General features: G+C 37.9%; 1 protein-coding gene and 1 non-coding gene across 3 annotated transcripts in view; both read left to right on the plus strand.

Annotated features, from left to right (window-relative positions):
* BRCA2 (BRCA2 DNA repair associated) overlaps window positions 1–17,604 on the plus strand; it is a 96,426-nt gene that overhangs the window by 5,741 nt on the left and 73,081 nt on the right. For both annotated transcript variants that reach the window (XM_032294425.1, XM_032294426.1), the window contains exons 4-10: window positions 591–699; window positions 1,303–1,352; window positions 1,443–1,483; window positions 1,696–1,810; window positions 4,758–4,807; window positions 6,209–6,320; window positions 7,862–8,980. In XM_032294425.1, the coding sequence (XP_032150316.1) occupies window positions 591–699; window positions 1,303–1,352; window positions 1,443–1,483; window positions 1,696–1,810; window positions 4,758–4,807; window positions 6,209–6,320; window positions 7,862–8,980 (1,596 nt within the window). The remainder of the gene's footprint in view (window positions 1–590; window positions 700–1,302; window positions 1,353–1,442; window positions 1,484–1,695; window positions 1,811–4,757; window positions 4,808–6,208; window positions 6,321–7,861; window positions 8,981–17,604) is intronic.
* On the plus strand, window positions 15,982–16,122 carry LOC116562552. Its single transcript, XR_004274006.1, has one exon. It is a non-coding gene; the product is annotated as a U4 spliceosomal RNA (small nuclear RNA).

A 17,604-nucleotide genomic window follows, 5' to 3' on the forward strand; every position in this document is an offset into this window, starting at 1 on the left:
TTTTTTTTTTTTTTTTTTTTTTTTGAGATGGAGAGGTTTCGCTCTTGTTGCTCAGGCCAGAGTGCAATGGTGTGATCTTTTCTCACCTCAACCTCTGCTATTCAAGCGATTCTCTTGCCTGGCATCCCAAGTAGCTGGGATTACAGGCATGCACCACCACACCCGGCTAATTTTGTATTTTTAGTAGAAATAGGGTTTCTCCGTGTTGGTCAGGCTGCTCTTGAACTTCCGACCTCAGGTGATACGTCTACTTTGGCCTCCCAAAGTGCTGGAATTACAGGCATGAGCCACCACCCCCGGCCCCCAGCTTTTTATTTGTAGAGACAGAGTCTCACTATGTTGCTCAGGCTGGTCTTGAAATCCTGCCTCAAGCAATCCTCCTACCTCAGCCTCCCAAAGCCCTAGGATTATAAGCCACTGTGCTCAGGACCTTTTTTGTGGGGTAATCAGCAAACCTCTGAAAAACCTCTTCTGACAGCTCCTTATACATTCTCCTTCCCAGTAGAGATGAGACTTTTAAATACTTCCAAAGAATGAAAATTTATAATATAGAATATATACATCCTCAGTGAATAATTTTACTGTTTCAGGAAGGAAGGTTCCCAATAGTAGACATAAAAGTCCTCGCACAGTGAAAGCTAAAATGGATCAAATAGATGATGTTACCTGTCCACTTCTAAATTCTTGTCTCAGTGAAAGGTATGATGAAGCTATTATGTTCAAATATTTAAATGAAACACTTTCCTACATATATTTGTTTTATAAAGATGAATCTGATTTTTATGCTAATATTTCAGCTGAGAGCCTGGTGAAAGATGTTATATTTTCAAATAATCTTTTAGGTTGAGTCCTTTAATAGAATAATTTTTACATTAGAAACGTGTAAGTTGTTGTTCTTGTGATGTTGAATTGGCTGGTTTTCTGTATATTCTGTGACTTTAAGTAACAAAAATATCAGTGGTGAAAAGTAATAAGTCATTCCTTGAATTACCAATTTGAAATAAACTGTGTACTTTTTATCTTTGGAGAGAATACGATTTACTTTACAAAATTTTTGAATTTAAAATATACAATTTCAAGCAGCTGAAGTTTGTGAGTACATGTATGTTGGCATTATAAATATCACTTGGTGATTACTTAATGCTTCATGAGAGATTTACTTTTTAAAAAGTAATATAAAATATCTAAAAGTAATATTCCAACACTTTATATGATTGAGACTCTTCTTTTAAAAATAAGATTAACTAGTTTTTGCCAGTTTTTTTTAAAATGACACAAGGGATTTGTTTTGTTTTATTTTAGTCCTGTCGTTCTGCAATGTGCACATGTAACACCACAAAGAGATAAGTCAGGTATGATTAAAAACAATGCTTTTTATTTTTAGAATACTAGAAATGTTAATGAAAATGAATCTTAACAATTTTCCCCTTTTTTACCCCCAGTAGTATGTGGGAGTTTGTTTCATACACCAAAGTTTGTGAAGGTAAATATTCTTCCTGGTTTATTTTTGTGATGTAGTAATTGAAAATTTCACAATAGTGTTTTACCTTTGCCCTGAGATTTACAAATCTGTACCTAGCATTCAGCCTCATATAGGCATTCAGTAAATGATAAGTGAAATAAACAGTGAATGAAAAAATATCCTTAATGATCAGGGCATTGCTACAAAAAATAAACTGTATTCTTTCTTCCCAGGGTCATCAGACACCAAAACATATTTCTGAAAGTCTAGGAGCCGAGGTGGATCCTGATATGTCTTGGTCAAGTTCTTTAGCCACACCACCCACCCTTAGTTCTACTGTGCTCATAGGTAATACTATCAAATGTGTGTTTATAAGAAAGAGCAAATGAGGTTGATAATTGTTATCTCTAATATTTCTCTTAAAAAGAAAATATTAGATAATCTGTCTTTGATAAATGTGTTAGTAATTCACAATAATTTTATTACATTAAGTGTAGATTGGGATACATATAAAAATAAAAAATAGTAAGCAGTATTCTGACCACCAGTGTCAAGCATTATGTTTTAGTACTGTGTCATTAATGTAGAATAGCTTATAAATATTCCTTTACTAGCCTATGTAAGCATTTAAGAGGCAGTATTTGGTGTGACTGAATTTTTTTTACAAATGATTGTGGTAATTTGGGCATTAAAGCAGGATTAAATAAACTTTTGTTCTCTCTCCTTAAATGTGTTCTACAGGTCTGTATTGCCAGTAGTACTGAATTGAGGTCTTAAATTCCACAATTATAATTACACAACTATGTGATAAACTGCAATATTTAATTTATCCATTCATTAAACTGTAAACTCTTTGTAGTCTCACCATAGTTTCTGTTACTAGGTTCTAGAAATATTTCCTATTGTAGGCTGGTTGCAGTGGCTCACGCCTGTAATCCCAACACTTTGGGAGGCTGAGAAAGGCAGATCACAGGAGGCCAGGAGTTTGAGACCACCCTGGCCAATGTGGCGAAACCCTGTCGCTACTAAAAATACAAAAATTAGCCAGGCGTGGTAGCACACACCTGTAATCTTAGCTACCGGGGAGCTGAGGCATGGGAATTGCTTGAACCCGGGAGGCAGAGGTTACAGTGAGCCGAGATTGTGCCATTGCTCTCCAGCCTGGGTGACAGAGTAAGATTGTCTCCAAAAAAAAAAAAAAAAAAATAAAAAAATGCTTTTAAAAAACTGTTTAAAAGCTCTGAGTAGCTGAGGTTTGGCTTCTCATGACTTAGTATTTGAAAGGCTGTGACCTTTTTTTTGAGACTGAATTTCATTCTTGTTGTTTAGGCTGGAGTGCAATGGTGCAAACTCGCCTCACCAAAACCTCCACCTCCCAGGGTCAAGCAATTCTGCTGCCTCAGTCTCCTGAGTATCTGGGATTACAGGCATGTACTACCACGCCCAGCTAATTTTGTAGAGACAGGGTTTCTCCATATTGGTCAGGTTGGTCTCGAACTCCCAACCTCAGGTGATCCTTCTGCCTCTGCCTCCCAAAGTGCTGGAATTACAGATGTGAGCCACCACACCCAGCCTTTGTGTTTGTGTGGTTTTTTTTAACGGAGGCAGGGTTCTTCTCTGTTGCCCAGGCTGGAGTGCAGTTGCATGGTCACAGTTCACTGCAGCCTCAACCTCCCAGGCTCAATTAATCTTTCTGCCTCTCAGTCTTCCGAGTATCTGAGACTACAGGTGCTATACCACTAGTGTACTACCGTCTTGGCTAAATTTTTTTGTAGAGAATGAGTGCAACCATATTGCCCACACTTGTCTCAAACTCCGGGGCTCAACCAGTCTGCCTGCTCTGGCCTCCCTGAGTGCTAGGATTACAGGCGTGAGCCACCATGCCCACCTGTGACCATTCTTTTTTATTTTTTATGAGATAATAAATATGAATTTAAATAAATGTCAGTAAATAAATGTGATTATAGTACAAACAATTATTTGGAAGTTCATCTAAACAAACTCATCACAGTTTATAGGCAAAGCATGAAAGATTGGATAATAATAGGAAAAAAGTAAATATTCAACATTTTTTTTTCTTTTTTTTGAGGTGGAATCTCTCTCTGTCGCCCATGCTGGAGTGCAGTGGCACGGTCTCTGCTCACTGTAACCTTTGCCTTCCAGGTTCAAGCGATTCTCCTGCCTCAGCCTCCCAGGTAGCTGGGATTACAGGCACCCACTACCACGCCTGGCTAATTTATTGTATTTTTAGTAGAGACGGGGTTTCTCTGTGTTGGCCAGGCTGGTCTCAAACTTCTGACCTCAAGTGATCCACCCACTTCAGCCACATTTCTTTTTTCTAAGAAGATACTGGCTAGATCATTGGTTCTCAAATTGCAGATTATGACCTATTAATAGTTGTGAAACTTATTTTGTGAGTACTATGTGCCCTTTTTAAATGAAATGAAAATTCTGAGTACATCACATACAGTTATGGTTTAGAAAATTAAAAATACAGTATATCTAGTTAAATTTGAACTTCAAATAGAGTGAATAATTCTTGAGACATACTTAACACTAAAAAATTATTCTTTATCTGAAATTCAAATGTAATGAAGTGTCCTGTATTTTATCTGAAATTTAAATGTAATGAGTTGTCCTGTATTTTACCCAGCAGTCCTACACATAGTAAAGTTTGTTTTGTAAAACTTCCTTAACATTTGTGTGCCTTTATGTGTATGCAGTCATAAAGTGTATATATGTGTTTGTATGTATGTGTGTGTGTATATATATAAAACTAGGTTGTACTCAAAGCTTGAGCTTAATTTATTCCCAAACCAGTATTATATTTTGTTTATTCTAGCAAAATAACATTCCATTTTGATACCTCTTAAGCTGGGAGTAAGTTAACTATTCTGTTGCTTAGGAGAAATAATATGGGTAGAACCATTTTGAAAAGACGTGTTTAACATACAGTATGCCTTTAGGCTGTAGTATAAATACTAAAGTCTCCAAGCTTTAGCTTTTAAGTCATAACCTCATAGCATCATCTGATTTTCCAACTCATTGTGGACAGTATTACCATAAAGTCACGATCACCAAACCCTATCTTACCACCTTTTGAGTGCTACTAATGAAGTAAGTACAGTTTATTCACTGTGTTGATTGACCTTTCTAATTACTATACTTGAGTCAGTTCGTTTTGTTTCAAATGTATCATTTAATCAAATAGTAGATGTATTTTTGATATCTGACAAAAAATAAGTTTTTGTGTTCTACTGATGATATACAATACACATAAATTTTTATCTTACAGTCAGAAATGAGGAAGCATCTGAAACTGTATTTCCTCATGATACTACTGCTGTAAGTAAATATGACAAATTGATGAGACTGTTGAAACTGCTAACAATTTTGGAATGCCTTGTTAAATTATTTATCTTATATTTTTAATTTCCTAATCTGTAATTTAGCTAAGCCTTTGAGAAAGTCTCTAAACCTGATCCTATATGTGATTTTAACTTCCTGTGAAACTCTGCTGTCTCTCTATTTAAGTTGCATATATACAGTAGTTCCCTCTTATTCATGGGGAATGCATTCCAGTATCCCCCAGTGAATGCCTGAAACCTTAGATAGTACCGAACCCTCTGAATATATATGTATATAAAATATGTATAGTATTTATGTAATATGTATAGTATTTACATATATAGTATTTATATATATATACACACATCTATAATCTTTTTTTCTATAAGTACATACCCTGTGATAGAGTTTAATTCATAAATTAGGCACAGTAAGAGGTTAACAATAATAATAAAATAGAACAAGTATAACAAAATGCTCTAATAAAAGTTATGTGAATGTTGCTTCTCTCAAAATATCTTGTTCTGTACTGATGTGGCAGCAGCTTCATCAGCAGATGTGGCCTCTCCAGTAATTTTCATATTTTTCAGTCCAAACCTATTATTGAATGTGTGTAACCATCCCTTACTTGCAGTAAATGGCTTGGTGTCATTCATTTCAGGGAATCCCTTGATGAAGTTTTTGTATAGGCTCTATGCTTCTGGCATAATGCGTTGCTGTCAAAACAATCTGTTCCTGTCTTCCACCTACAAATTTAATACCTTGTCTATTTTACCTAAGCACTTATGCACTGTGTGGCCATAACTTTGGTAGTTTGAGGTGTGACAGCAAAACTAGCTCATATGCCTTTCTTTTTCACAATTTCACAGATAGATTTGTTCTTACCATAGATCTCAGCAGTACAATTTTTTTTCCTTTCGTTAAGGTGAGAACTGTCACTGTTTCAATTAAAAGAAGCATTTTATAATTTCTCTTTGGCATATTTCAATTGCCAGCATTATTACATTTGTGCTTTGGGGCCACTGTTAAGTAAAACAAGGGTGTCTTGAACACAAGCTTTATGATAACACAATTGCTTATCTGATAACCAAGACAACTGCTAAGTGACTAACAGGTGGGTACCATATACAGCATGAATACGCTGGACAAAGGGATGATTCATGTCCCAAGTGGGATGGAGCAAGATGATGCAATTTTTTTTCCTCCATTTTCATTTTCCTTTCCTATGATTTTCACATCCTAACGGTGCAAGATTTCATCACACTACTCGGGATGGCACACAGTTTAAAACTTATTAATTACTTACTTCCAAAAGTGAAACCATGGATAATGGGGGACTACTACTATGTGTGCATTGAGAGTTTTTATATGAGTGATTTTAAACCATAATTTTTGCAGATTGTGAAATGCTATTTTTCTAACCATGATGAAAGTCTGAAGAAAGATGATAGATTTATCTCTCCTGTGACAGACAGTGAAAACACAAATCAAAGAGAAGCTACATGTCATGGTAAGTTTTCTGCTTAGTTGAACTACTGAATTTTTGTTTTTGATTTGTGACTGAGTCTCGCTCTGTCACCATGATCTTGGTTCAGTGCAACCTCTGCCTCCCATGCTCAAGCAATTCTCTTGCCTCAGCCTCCCAAGTAGCTGGGATTACAGGCATGCGGCACTACACCCGGTCAATTTTTGTATTTTTAGTAGAGATGGAGTTTCACCATGTTAGCCAGGCTGGTATCAAATGGGCGTGAGCCAATGTGCCCATCCAGAAGTACTATTTTTAATTGGCACCATTGAAAGATTGCTCCTCTTTTCTTAAAGAGAAAATACATTACTTTTTCTTTCATGACCCCTGAGGTAGTGTTTTATCGCAAAGTATTGAGAGTAGAAACTAACTTAATGTGCCTATGATCCGAACTACTCAGGAGGCTGAGGTGGGAGGATCACTTGAGCCCAGGAAGTCAAAGTTGCAATGAGCTGTGTTTGTGCTGCTGCACTCCCACCTGGGTGACAGAGTGAGACCCTGTCTCAATGGAAAAAAGAAATGAATTTGATTTAGATGACAGTATTTAAGTATTGTATAAGACAATGCTATTCAATATGTGGTTGTGACACAAAAACAAAACCTATTAAAAATATTCAGAGACGGGCCAGGCGCGGTGGCTCATGCCTGTAATCCCAGCACTTTGGGAGGCCGAGGTAGGGTGGATCACGAGGTCAAAAGATTGAGACCATCCTGGTCAACATGGTGAAACCCCATCTCTACTAAAAATACAAAACATTAGCTGGGCATGGTGGCGTGTGCCTGTAATCTCAGCTACTCAGGAAGCTGAGGCAGGAGAATTGCCTGAACCCAGGAGGCGGAGGTTGCGGTGAGCCGAGATCGCACCATTGCACTCCAGCCTGGGTAATAAGAGCGAAACTCCGTCTCAAAAAATAAAAAAAAAATAAAAAAATATTCAGAGATAATAAGGTATATAATTAACAAAATAGGAGGTTTTCTTTTTTTTCTAATTAGAAAGCAAATGTGGCTTAGATATGCCATAGTTTACCTAATCAGGTCATGGAATATTGCATGTTTCATAGTATGTGTGTACGTCTGTATAACTCTGTAGGATTTGATACCTGTTTGTGTGTGGTATCATGTATGTATGTATATGCATATGTAAAATTAGATTTACTCTTGTTATAGGGCTACAAAATTGATTTGGAACATCTGTTTTGATAGATCTTAGAATATTTAATTATATATATAAAAGATTCAGTGAGTTTTAATTGCATAGAGCTGCTAAAGAAAGATTTTAGGGATTGGTGTTTGACTAAAAGGCTTTGGATTCATTGGAATGAGGGGAATCAGCCTTTACCAGAAGAATAGAATGGGTGACAAGCCAAAAAATAAAATATCTAGCGCTCAGAATAACTGACTTTAAATACTGACATGTAATATTTAGTATATCCTACATATATACTGTTTCTATGAGAAAGGTTGTGAGAATAACATATATGGCTTATAAAATGTTATTAATGTGCTTCTGTTTTATACTTTAACAGGATTTGGAAAAACATTAGGGAATTCATTTGGTAAAGTAAATAGCTGCAAAGACTACATTGAAAAGTCAATGCCAAATGTCCTAGAAGATGAAGTATATGAAACAACTGTAGATACTTCCAAAGAAGATAGTTTTTCATTATGTTTTTCTAAATGTAGAAAAAGAAATTTACGAAAAGTAAGAACTGGGAAGACTAGGAAAAAAATCTTCTATGAAGCAAACACTGATGAATGTGAAAAATCTAAAAGCCAAGTGAAAGAAAAGTACTCCTTTGTATCTGAGCTGGAACCAAATGATACTGATCCATTAGATTCAAATGTAGCAAATCAAAAGCTCTTTGAGAGTGCAAGTGACAAAATCTCCGAGGAAGTTGTACCATCTTTGGCCTGTGAATGGTCTCAACTAACCCTTTCAGGTCTAAATGGAACCCAGATGGAGAAAATACCCCTATTACATATTTCTTCTTGTGACCAAAATAATTCAGAAAAAAACCTGTTAGATGCAGAGAATGAAAGAAAGAAAGATTTTCTTACTTCAGAGAATTCTTTGTCAGATATTTCCAGTCACCCAAAATCAGAGAAGCCATTAAATGAGGAGATAATGGTAAATAAGAGAGATGAAGAGCAGCATCTTGAATCTGATGGAGACTACATTCTTGCAGTAAAGCAGGCAACATCTGGAACTCCTCCAGTGGCCTCTTCTTTTCAGGGTATCAAAAAGTCTATATTCAGAATAAGAGAATCACCTAAAGAGACTTTGAGTGCAAGTTTTTCTGTTAGTATGACTGATCCAAACGTTAAAAAAGAAACTGAAGCCTCTGAAAGTAGACTAGAAATACATACTGTTTGCTCATGGAAGGAGGATACCTTATGTCCAAATTCAATTGATAATGGAAGCTGGCCAGCCTCTATCACACAGACTTCTGTAGCTTCGAAGAATGCAGGTTTAATATCCACTTTGAAAAAGAAAACAAATAAGTTTATTTATGCTATACATGATGAAACACCTTATCAAGGAAAAAAAATACAGAAAGACCAAAAATCAGAACTAATTAACTCTTCACCCCAATTTGAAGCAAATGCTTTTGAAGCACCACTTACATTTGCAAATACTGATTCAGGTACCTCTCTCTCTCTCTCTCTCTCTCTCTCTCACTCTCTCACTCTCACTCTCACTCTCACTCTCTCTCTCTTTCTTTGGTAAATAATGCATATAGTTTTATAGATGATTCCTTTCCACCATTTTTTGTCTTTTTAAAAAATCTTCATATCTTATATTTAATCTTAGGCATCTTTGCATTATTGTTTAGGTCTTTCATTATCAATGTTTAGAATTGGGTCACTCAAACATGGTAGATAAATTTACGTAGTATGTGTATATGTGTATATACATCACTCTTGAGACAGCTTTATTTTTATTTATTTTTATATATTTTCTTTATTGTACTTTAGGTTCTGGGGTACATGTGCAGATCCTGCAGGATTGTTACATAGGTACATACATGGCAATGTGATTTGCTGCCTCTATCCCCCCATCACCTATATCTGGCATTTCTCCGCACGTTATCCCTTCCCTACTCACCCCAACAGACCCCAGTGTGTGATACTCCCCTCGCCATGTCCATGTGTTCTCATTGTTCAACACCCGTCTATGAATGAGAACATGCAGTGTTTGATTTTCTGTTCTTGGGTCAGTTTGCTGAGAATGATGGTTTCCAGATTCATCCATGCCCCTACAAAGGACACAAACTCATCGCTTTTTATGGCTGCATAGTATTCCATGGTGTATATGTGCCACATTTCCCTTGCCCAGTCTGTTGTTGATGGACATTTGGGTTGGTTCCAGGCCTTTGCTATTATTAACAGTGCTGCAGTGAACATACATGTGTATGTGTCTTTATAACAGAATGATTTATAATCCTTTGGATATATACCCAGTAATGGGATTGCTGGGTCAAATGGAATTTCTATTTCTAAGTCTTTGAGGAATCACCACACTGTCTTCCACAATGGTTGAACTAATTTACACTCCCACTAACGGTGTAAAAGTGTTCCTATTTCTCCACATCCTCTCCAGCATTTGTTGTTCCCAGATTTTTTTAATGATCGCCATTCTAACTGGCGTGAGATGGTATCTCAGTGTGGTTTTCATTTGCATTTCTCTAATGACTAGTGATGATGAGCATTTTTTTATATGTTTGTTGGCCTCATATATGCCTTCTTTTGAAAAGTGTCCGTTCATATCCCTCACCCACTTTTGAATGCGTTTGTTTGCTTTTTTCTTGTAAATCTGTTTTAGTTTTTGTAGATTCTGGATATTAGCCTTTTGTCAGATGGGTAGATGGCAAAAATTTCTTCCCAGTCTGTTGGTTGCCAGTTCACTCTAATGATTGCTTCTTTTACTGTACAGAAGCTCTGGAGTTTAATTAGATCCCATTTGTCTCTTTTGGCTTTTGTTACCAGTGCTTTTGGTGTTATAGTCATGAAGTCCTTGCCTATACCTATGTCCTGAATGATTTTGCCTAGGTTTTCTTCTAGGGTTTTTATGGTGTTAGGTCTTATGTTTAAGTCTTTAATCCATCTGGAGTTAATTTTAGTGTAAGGTGTCAGGAAGGGGTCCAGTTTCTGTTTTCTGCACATGGCTAGCCAGCTTTCCCAACACCATTTATGAAACAAGGAATCCTTTCCTCATCGCCTGTTTTTGTCAGGTTTGTCAAAGACCAGATGATGGTAGATGTGTGGTACTGCCTCTGAGGCCTCTCTTCTGTTCCACTGGTCTATATCTCTGTTTTGGTATCAGTACCATGCTGTTTTGATTACTATAGCCTTGTAGTATAGTTTAAAGTCAGGTAGCGTGATGCCTCCAGCTTTGTTCTTTTTTGCTTAGTATTGTCTTAGCTATGCGGGCTCTCTTTTGGTTCCATCTGAAGTTTAAGGTGGTTTTCCCAGTTCTGTGAAGAGGGTAATAGGTAGCTTGATGGGAATACCATTGAATCTATAAATTATTTTGGGCAGTATAGCCATTTTCACAATATTGATTCTTCCTGACCATGAGCGTGCAATGTTTTTTCATCTGTTTGTGTCCTCTCTTATTTCCTTGAGCAGTTGTTCGTAGTTCTCCTTGAAGAGGTCCTTTGCATCCTTTGTGAGTTGTATTCTTAGGTATTTGATTCTCCTTGTAGCAATTACGAATGGGAGTTTGCTCTTGAATTGGCTCTCTGTTTGTCTGTTATTGGTGTATAAGAATACTTGTGATTTCTGCACATTGATTTTGTATCTTGAGACTTTGCTGAAGTTGCTTATCAGTTTCAGGAGATTTGGGGCTGAGACAATGGGGTCTTCTAAATATACTGTCATGTCGTGTGCAAATAGAGACAATTTGACTTCCTCCTTTCCTAACTGAATACCCTTTATTTCTTTTTCTTGCCTGATTGCTCTGGCTAGAACTTCCAATACTATAATGAATAGGAGTGGTGAGAGAGGGCTAGTGCCAGATTTCAAAGGGAATACTTCCAGTTTTTGCCCATTCAGTATGATATTGCCTGTGGGTTTGTCGTAAATAGCTTTTATTAGTTTGAGATATGTTCCATTGATATTGACATGTTCCATTGTTTATTTAGAGTTTTTAGCAAAAAGGGCTGTTGAATTTTGTTGAAGGCCTTCTCTGCATCCGTTGAGATAATCATGTGGTTTTTGGCTTTGGTTCTGTTTATGTGGTGGATTACGTTTATAGACTTGCATATGTTGGTGGAAAAGCTTTTTGATGTGCTTTTGCAATTGGTTTGCCAGTATTTCATTGAAGATTTTTGCATCTATGTTCATCATGGATATTGGCCTGAAGTTTTCTATTTTTGTTGAGTCTCTGCTGGATTTTGGTATCAGGATGATGTTGGTCTCATAACATGATTTGGGAAGGATTCCCTCTTTTTGTATTGTTTGGAATAGTTTCAGAAGGAGTCGTTTCAGAAGCTACTCTTTGTATGTCTGGTAGAATGCAGCTGTGAACCCATCTGGACCTGGGCTTTTCTTTGTAGGCTATTAATTGCTGCCACCACTTGAGCACTTGTTATTGGTCTATGCAGGGTTTCAACTTCTTCCTGGTTTAGGCTTGGGAGGGTGCAAGTATCCAGGAATTTATCCATTTCTTCCAGGTTTATTGGTTTATATGCATAGAGTTTGGAGTAATCTCTGATGATAGTCTGTATTTCTGTGGAATCTGAGGTGATATCCCCTTAATCGTTTCTTATTGCATCTATTTGATACTCCTCTCTTTTTTATTAATATAGCTAGCAGTCTGTCTGTTTTGTTGATCTTTTAAAACAAACCAGCTCCTGGATTTATTAATTTTTTGAAGGGTTTTTTGTATCTCTATTTCCTTCAGTTCCTCTCTGATCTTAGTTATTTCTTGTCTTCTGCTAGCTTCTGAGTTTTTTTGAACTTGCTCCTCTAGCTCTTCCAATTTTGATAAGGTGTTGATTTTAGAGGTTTCCTTGCTTCTCATGTGGGCATTTATTGCTATAAATTTTTCTCTAGACACTGCTTTAAATGTGTGCCAGAGATTCTGGTACGTTGTGTCTTCGTTCTCATTGGTTTCAAAGAACATCTTAATTTTGGCCTTCATTTCATTGTTTATCCAGTCAGCATTCAAGAGCCAGTTGTTCAGTTTCCATGAAGTTGTGCAGTTCTGACTTAGTTTCTTAATCCTGAGCTCTAACTTGATTGCACTGTGGTCTGAGAGAGTGTTATGATTTCAATTCTTTTGCATTTGTTGAGGCGTGATTTACTTCCAATTATGTGGCCAATTTTAGAGTAGGTGTGATGTGGTGCTGAGAAGAATGTATATTCTGTGGATTTGGGGTAGAGAATTCTGTAAATGTCTATTAGGTTTGCTTGGTCCAGATCTGAGTTCAAGACCTGGATATCCTTGTTAATTTTCTGTCTCGTTGATCTAATATTGACAGTGGAGTGTTAAAAGCCTCCCACTATTATTGTGTGGGAATCTAAGTCTCTTTGTAGGTCGTTAAGAACTTGCTTTTTGTATGTGGGTGCTTCTGTATTGGGTGCGTATATATTTAGCATCGTTAACTCTTCTTGTTACATTGATCCTTTTACCATTATGAAATGCCCTTCTTTGTCTCTTTTGATCTTTGTTGGTTTAAAGTCCATTTTATCAGAGGCTAGGATTGCAACTCCTGCTTTTTTTTATTCTCCATTTGCTTGGTAAATATTCCTCCATCCCTTTATTTTGAGCCTACATGTATCCTTGCATGTAAGATGGGTTTCCTGGATACAGCACACAGATGAGTTTTGACTTCTTATCTAATTTGCTAGTCTGTGTCTTTTGTTTGGGGCATTTAGCCAATTTACCTTTAAGGTTAATATTGTTATGTGTGAATTTTATTCAGCCATTTTGATGCTAGCTGATTGTTTTGCCCATTAGTTAATGCAGTTTCTTCATTGTTGATGCTCTTTACCATTTGGTACGTTTTTGGAGTGGCTGGTACTGGTTGTTCCTTTCTATGTTTAGTTCTTCTTTCAGGAGCTCTTGTAAGGCTGGCCTGGAGGTGATGGAATCTCTCAGCAGTTGCTTGTTGTTCGTAAAGGATTTTATTTCTCCTTCGCTTATGAAGCTTAGTTTGGCTGGATATGAAATTCTAGGTTGAAAGTTCTTTTCTTTAAGGATGTTGAATATTGGCCTCCACTCTCTCCTGGCTTGTAGGGTTTCTTTCCAGAGATCTTCTGTGAGTCTGATGGACTTCTCTTTGTGGGTAACCCGACCTTTCTCTCTGGCTGCCCTTAGTATTTTTTCCTTCATTTCAACTTGGTGAATCTGACGATTATGTGCCTTGGGGTTGCTCTTCTTGAGGAATATCTTTGTGGTGTTCTCTGTATTTCCTGGCCTTGAATATTGGCCTGCCTTGCTAGATTGGAGAAGTTCTCCTGGATAATATCCTGAAGAGTATTTTCCAGCTTGGTTTCATTTCTCTCTGTCACATTTAGGCACACCTATCAAACATAGATTAGGTCTTTTCACATAATTCCATATTTCTTGGAGGCTTTGTTCATTTCTTTTCACTCTTTTTTTTCTCTAATCTTGCCTTCTCATTTTATTTCATTTAGTTGATTTTCAATCTCTGATGTCCTTTCTTCTGCTTGGTCAATTCAGCTGTTGACACGTGTGTATGCTTCAGGAAGTTCTCATGTTGTGTTTATCAGCTCCATCAAGTCATTTATATGCTTCTCCAAGCTGTTTATTCTTGTTAGCATTTCATCAAACCTTTTTTCAAGGTTCTTAGTTTCTTTGTATTGGGTTAGAACATGTTCTTTTAGCTCAAAGAAGTTTGTTATTACCCATCTTCCAAAGCCTGTTTCTGTCAATTCATCAGACTCATTCTCCATCCAGCCTTGTTCCCTTGCTGGTGAGGTGTTGTGATCCTTTGTAGGAGGAGAGGTGTTCTGGTTTTGGGCATTTTCATCCTTTTTGCACTGGTTTCTTCCCATCTTTGTGTATTTATCTACCTGTGGTCTTTGTAGTTGGTGACTTTGGATGCAGCCTCTGAATGGATGTCCTTTTTGTTGATGTTGAAGTTATTTCTTTGTTTTTCTAGTTTTCCATCTAACTAAAAGGCCCTTCTGTTATAGGACTGCTAGAGGTCTACTCCAGACCCTGCTTGCCTGGGGATCACCTGTGGTGGCTGCAGAACAGTTAGGGTTGCTGCCAGTTTCTTCTGTTATCTTTGTCCCAGAAGGATACCCACCAGATGTCAGCCTGAGCTCTTCTTTATGAGGTGTCTCTTTGAACATATGGGTGCCATGGAGCTGCTTGAGGAGACAGTCTGTCCCTTATAGGAGCTCAGGTGCTGAGCTGAGTGCTCCATTGTTCTGTTCAGAGCTGCTGGGCAGGTATGTTTAAGTCTGCTGCAGCGGAACGCATAACTGTCGTTTTTCCCAGGTGCTCTGTCCTGGGAAGGTGGGCTTTATTTATTAGCTCCTGACATGCTGCTGCCTTTTTTCAGAGATGTCTTGCTCAGCAAGGAGGTAGTCTAGTCACAGTCTGCCAGCAGAGACATTGCTGAGCTGTTGTGGGCTCCGCCCAGCTGCCATGTGAACTTCCTTGTGGTTTTGTTTACAGAGGTACAGTTAGAACTGCTCTGGTAATGGCAGTCTGCCTCAGTAATGGTGGACTGCCTTGGTAAGGGCTGACACCCCTCCCCACACCGAGCTGGACCATCCTGGGCCCAGCTGTGCTTGCTGCGGAACTCTCAACCCAGAACGTTTCGGATTGCTGGTCTTCGTTGGAGTGGGACCCGCTGAGCCAGATCACCTGACTCCCTGTTTCAGCCCCCTTTTTTTCAGTTGAATGGGTGGCTCTGTCTCCCAGGCGTTCCAGACGCCAGTTGAAATAGCAACCCAGATTTGTGTGAGTTTTTGTGCGGAGTTGCGTGGCGCCGGCTGAAACAGCCATGCTGGAAACTCGTGGCACTTTTCAGCCTGGGAATCCCCTGGTCTGTGGGCAGTAAAAACTCATTTGGAAATGCAGTGATCACTCACCCTCTGTGTTGCTCTCCCTGGGAACTGCACTCCAGAGCTGTTCCTATTCGGCCATCTTAGATCTCCCCCCAAGACAGCTTTATCTTACTTTAAGTTCCAGGGTGCATATGCAGGATGTGCACTTTTGTTACATAGATAAATGTGTGCCATAGTGGTTGCTGTACCTATCAACCTGTCATCCGAGTATTAAGCCCAGCAGTCATTGGTTGTTTTTCCTAATGCTCTCCTTCCCCCTACATACCCCCAACTCCTGACAGACCCAGTGTGTGTTGTTCTCCTCCCTGTGTCCATGTGTTTTCGTTGTTCAGCTCCCGCTTATGAGTGAGAACATTGATGTGATGTTTGGTTTTCTTTTCCTGCATTAGTTTGTTTAGGATAATGGCTTCCAGCTCTATCCATGTCCCTATGAAGGACGTGATCTTGTTCTTTTATGGCTGCATAATATTCCATGATGTATACATACCACATTTTCTTTATCCAGTCTATCATTGATGGGCATTTGGGTTGAGTCCATGTCTGTGCTATTGGGAATAGTGCTGTAGTGAATACACGCATAAAGATACATGATCTTAGCTTTGTGCAGTGGCAGTATCATAGCCAATGAGGTTTATCTGAGGCGCAATTATTGCTAATTGAATACTTTTCCCAATACCCCACTGTGATGACCTACCATATAGTTGGCACTGGCAATTTTTGACAGCCTCTACAGAGACTCAATTAAAAAAAAAAAAAAAGATACATGATCTTTATAATAGAATGATTTCCGTTTTTTTGGGTATATACTCATTAATGGAATTGCTGAGTCGAATGGTATTTCTGATTCTGGGTCTTTGAGGAATTGCCACACTGTCTTCCACATTGGCTGAACTAATTTACATTCCCACCAATAACTTGAGTCAGTTTTTGATTCATAAACATTCAGTGCTTGGCTACCTAATTTCTGCTTTAATTTTAAAAGTATTTATTATATGCAAATTGGACAATTCTATAAATGTGGTGCTATTTACTGTGTATTTTCTCTAAAGCATGTTAAAAAAAAAAAAAGACTAGGTACAGTGGCTTGTGCCTGTAATCTAGGACTTTGGGAGACTAAGGAGGATCACTTGTGGTCGGGAGTTTAAGAACATACTGGGCAACATAGCGAGACCCCATCTCTGCAAGCTATGTCATAGCTGTTCAGGTTGCTCAGATAGGAGGACCACTTGAGCCCAAGTGGCTGAGACTTCAATGAATCAAAATTGTACCAGTGCACTCCAATCTGGGCCACAAGATGAGACCTTGTTCAAAAAAAAAAAAAAAAAAATTATATAGAGGAAATATTTGCTACATTTAATATAGGCCAGTTCTAAAATAATGATTTGTTATTGTTGTTACATAATTTTCCTAAAGATTTTAGATATTGTATACTGTTATTGCTCTATTTCTGCATCTCCACATGTGTAATTCTGTCCTCTGTTTTTGTTGTTGCAACAATTCACTTATCAGCAACTAAACTGTGTGTTTATAAAGTGATTTTATCTCCCTATGAGAAGATTTTAGTGAATAGCTCAGTGAATGTTAGAGTTGGAGGGACCAGAGTACAGAACTGTTTGAAGTTTGAATTAAATTTTTAGAGACAAATATTTGATACTACATGTATCGTAGTTATAGCCAATGAAAAAGCTAGTATAGGCCAGGCATGGTGGCTCATGCCTGTAATCCCAGCACTCTGGGAGGCCGAGGCAGGTGGATCACTTATGGTCAAGAGTTTGAGACCAGCCTGGCCAATATGGTGAAACCCCATCTTTACTAAAAAAAGAAAAATTACCCAGGTGTGGTAGTATGTGCCTGTAATCCCAGCTACTTGGAGGCCAAGGCAGGAGAATCACTTGAATCTGAGAGATGGAGATTGCAATGAGCTGAGATCATGCCACTGCACTCCAGCCTGGGTGACAGAGCAAGACTCCATCTCAAAAAAAAAAAAGCTAATACATGTGATCACTGATGAAACAAAATGCAATTAAGAACTTGTTAGTAGGAAATTCAGAGGGTCAATAAATTTAACAGAACAGTTTAACTCATTTGCCTTTATCATTGAGATTAGATCATCTTTCAGGCTGTTAATATATGGACCCTGTTTTTTAGAATTGTGGGTTTTTTCAATATAAAAGAATTAAGAAAATGGTTACTTTTCTAATTCCTTTTCTCTACCTTT

Source organism: Sapajus apella, unplaced genomic scaffold (genome assembly GCF_009761245.1).
Source record: "Sapajus apella isolate SASKATOON/1434 unplaced genomic scaffold, GSC_monkey_1.0 scaffold32, whole genome shotgun sequence".
NCBI lineage: Eukaryota > Metazoa > Chordata > Mammalia > Primates > Cebidae > Sapajus > Sapajus apella.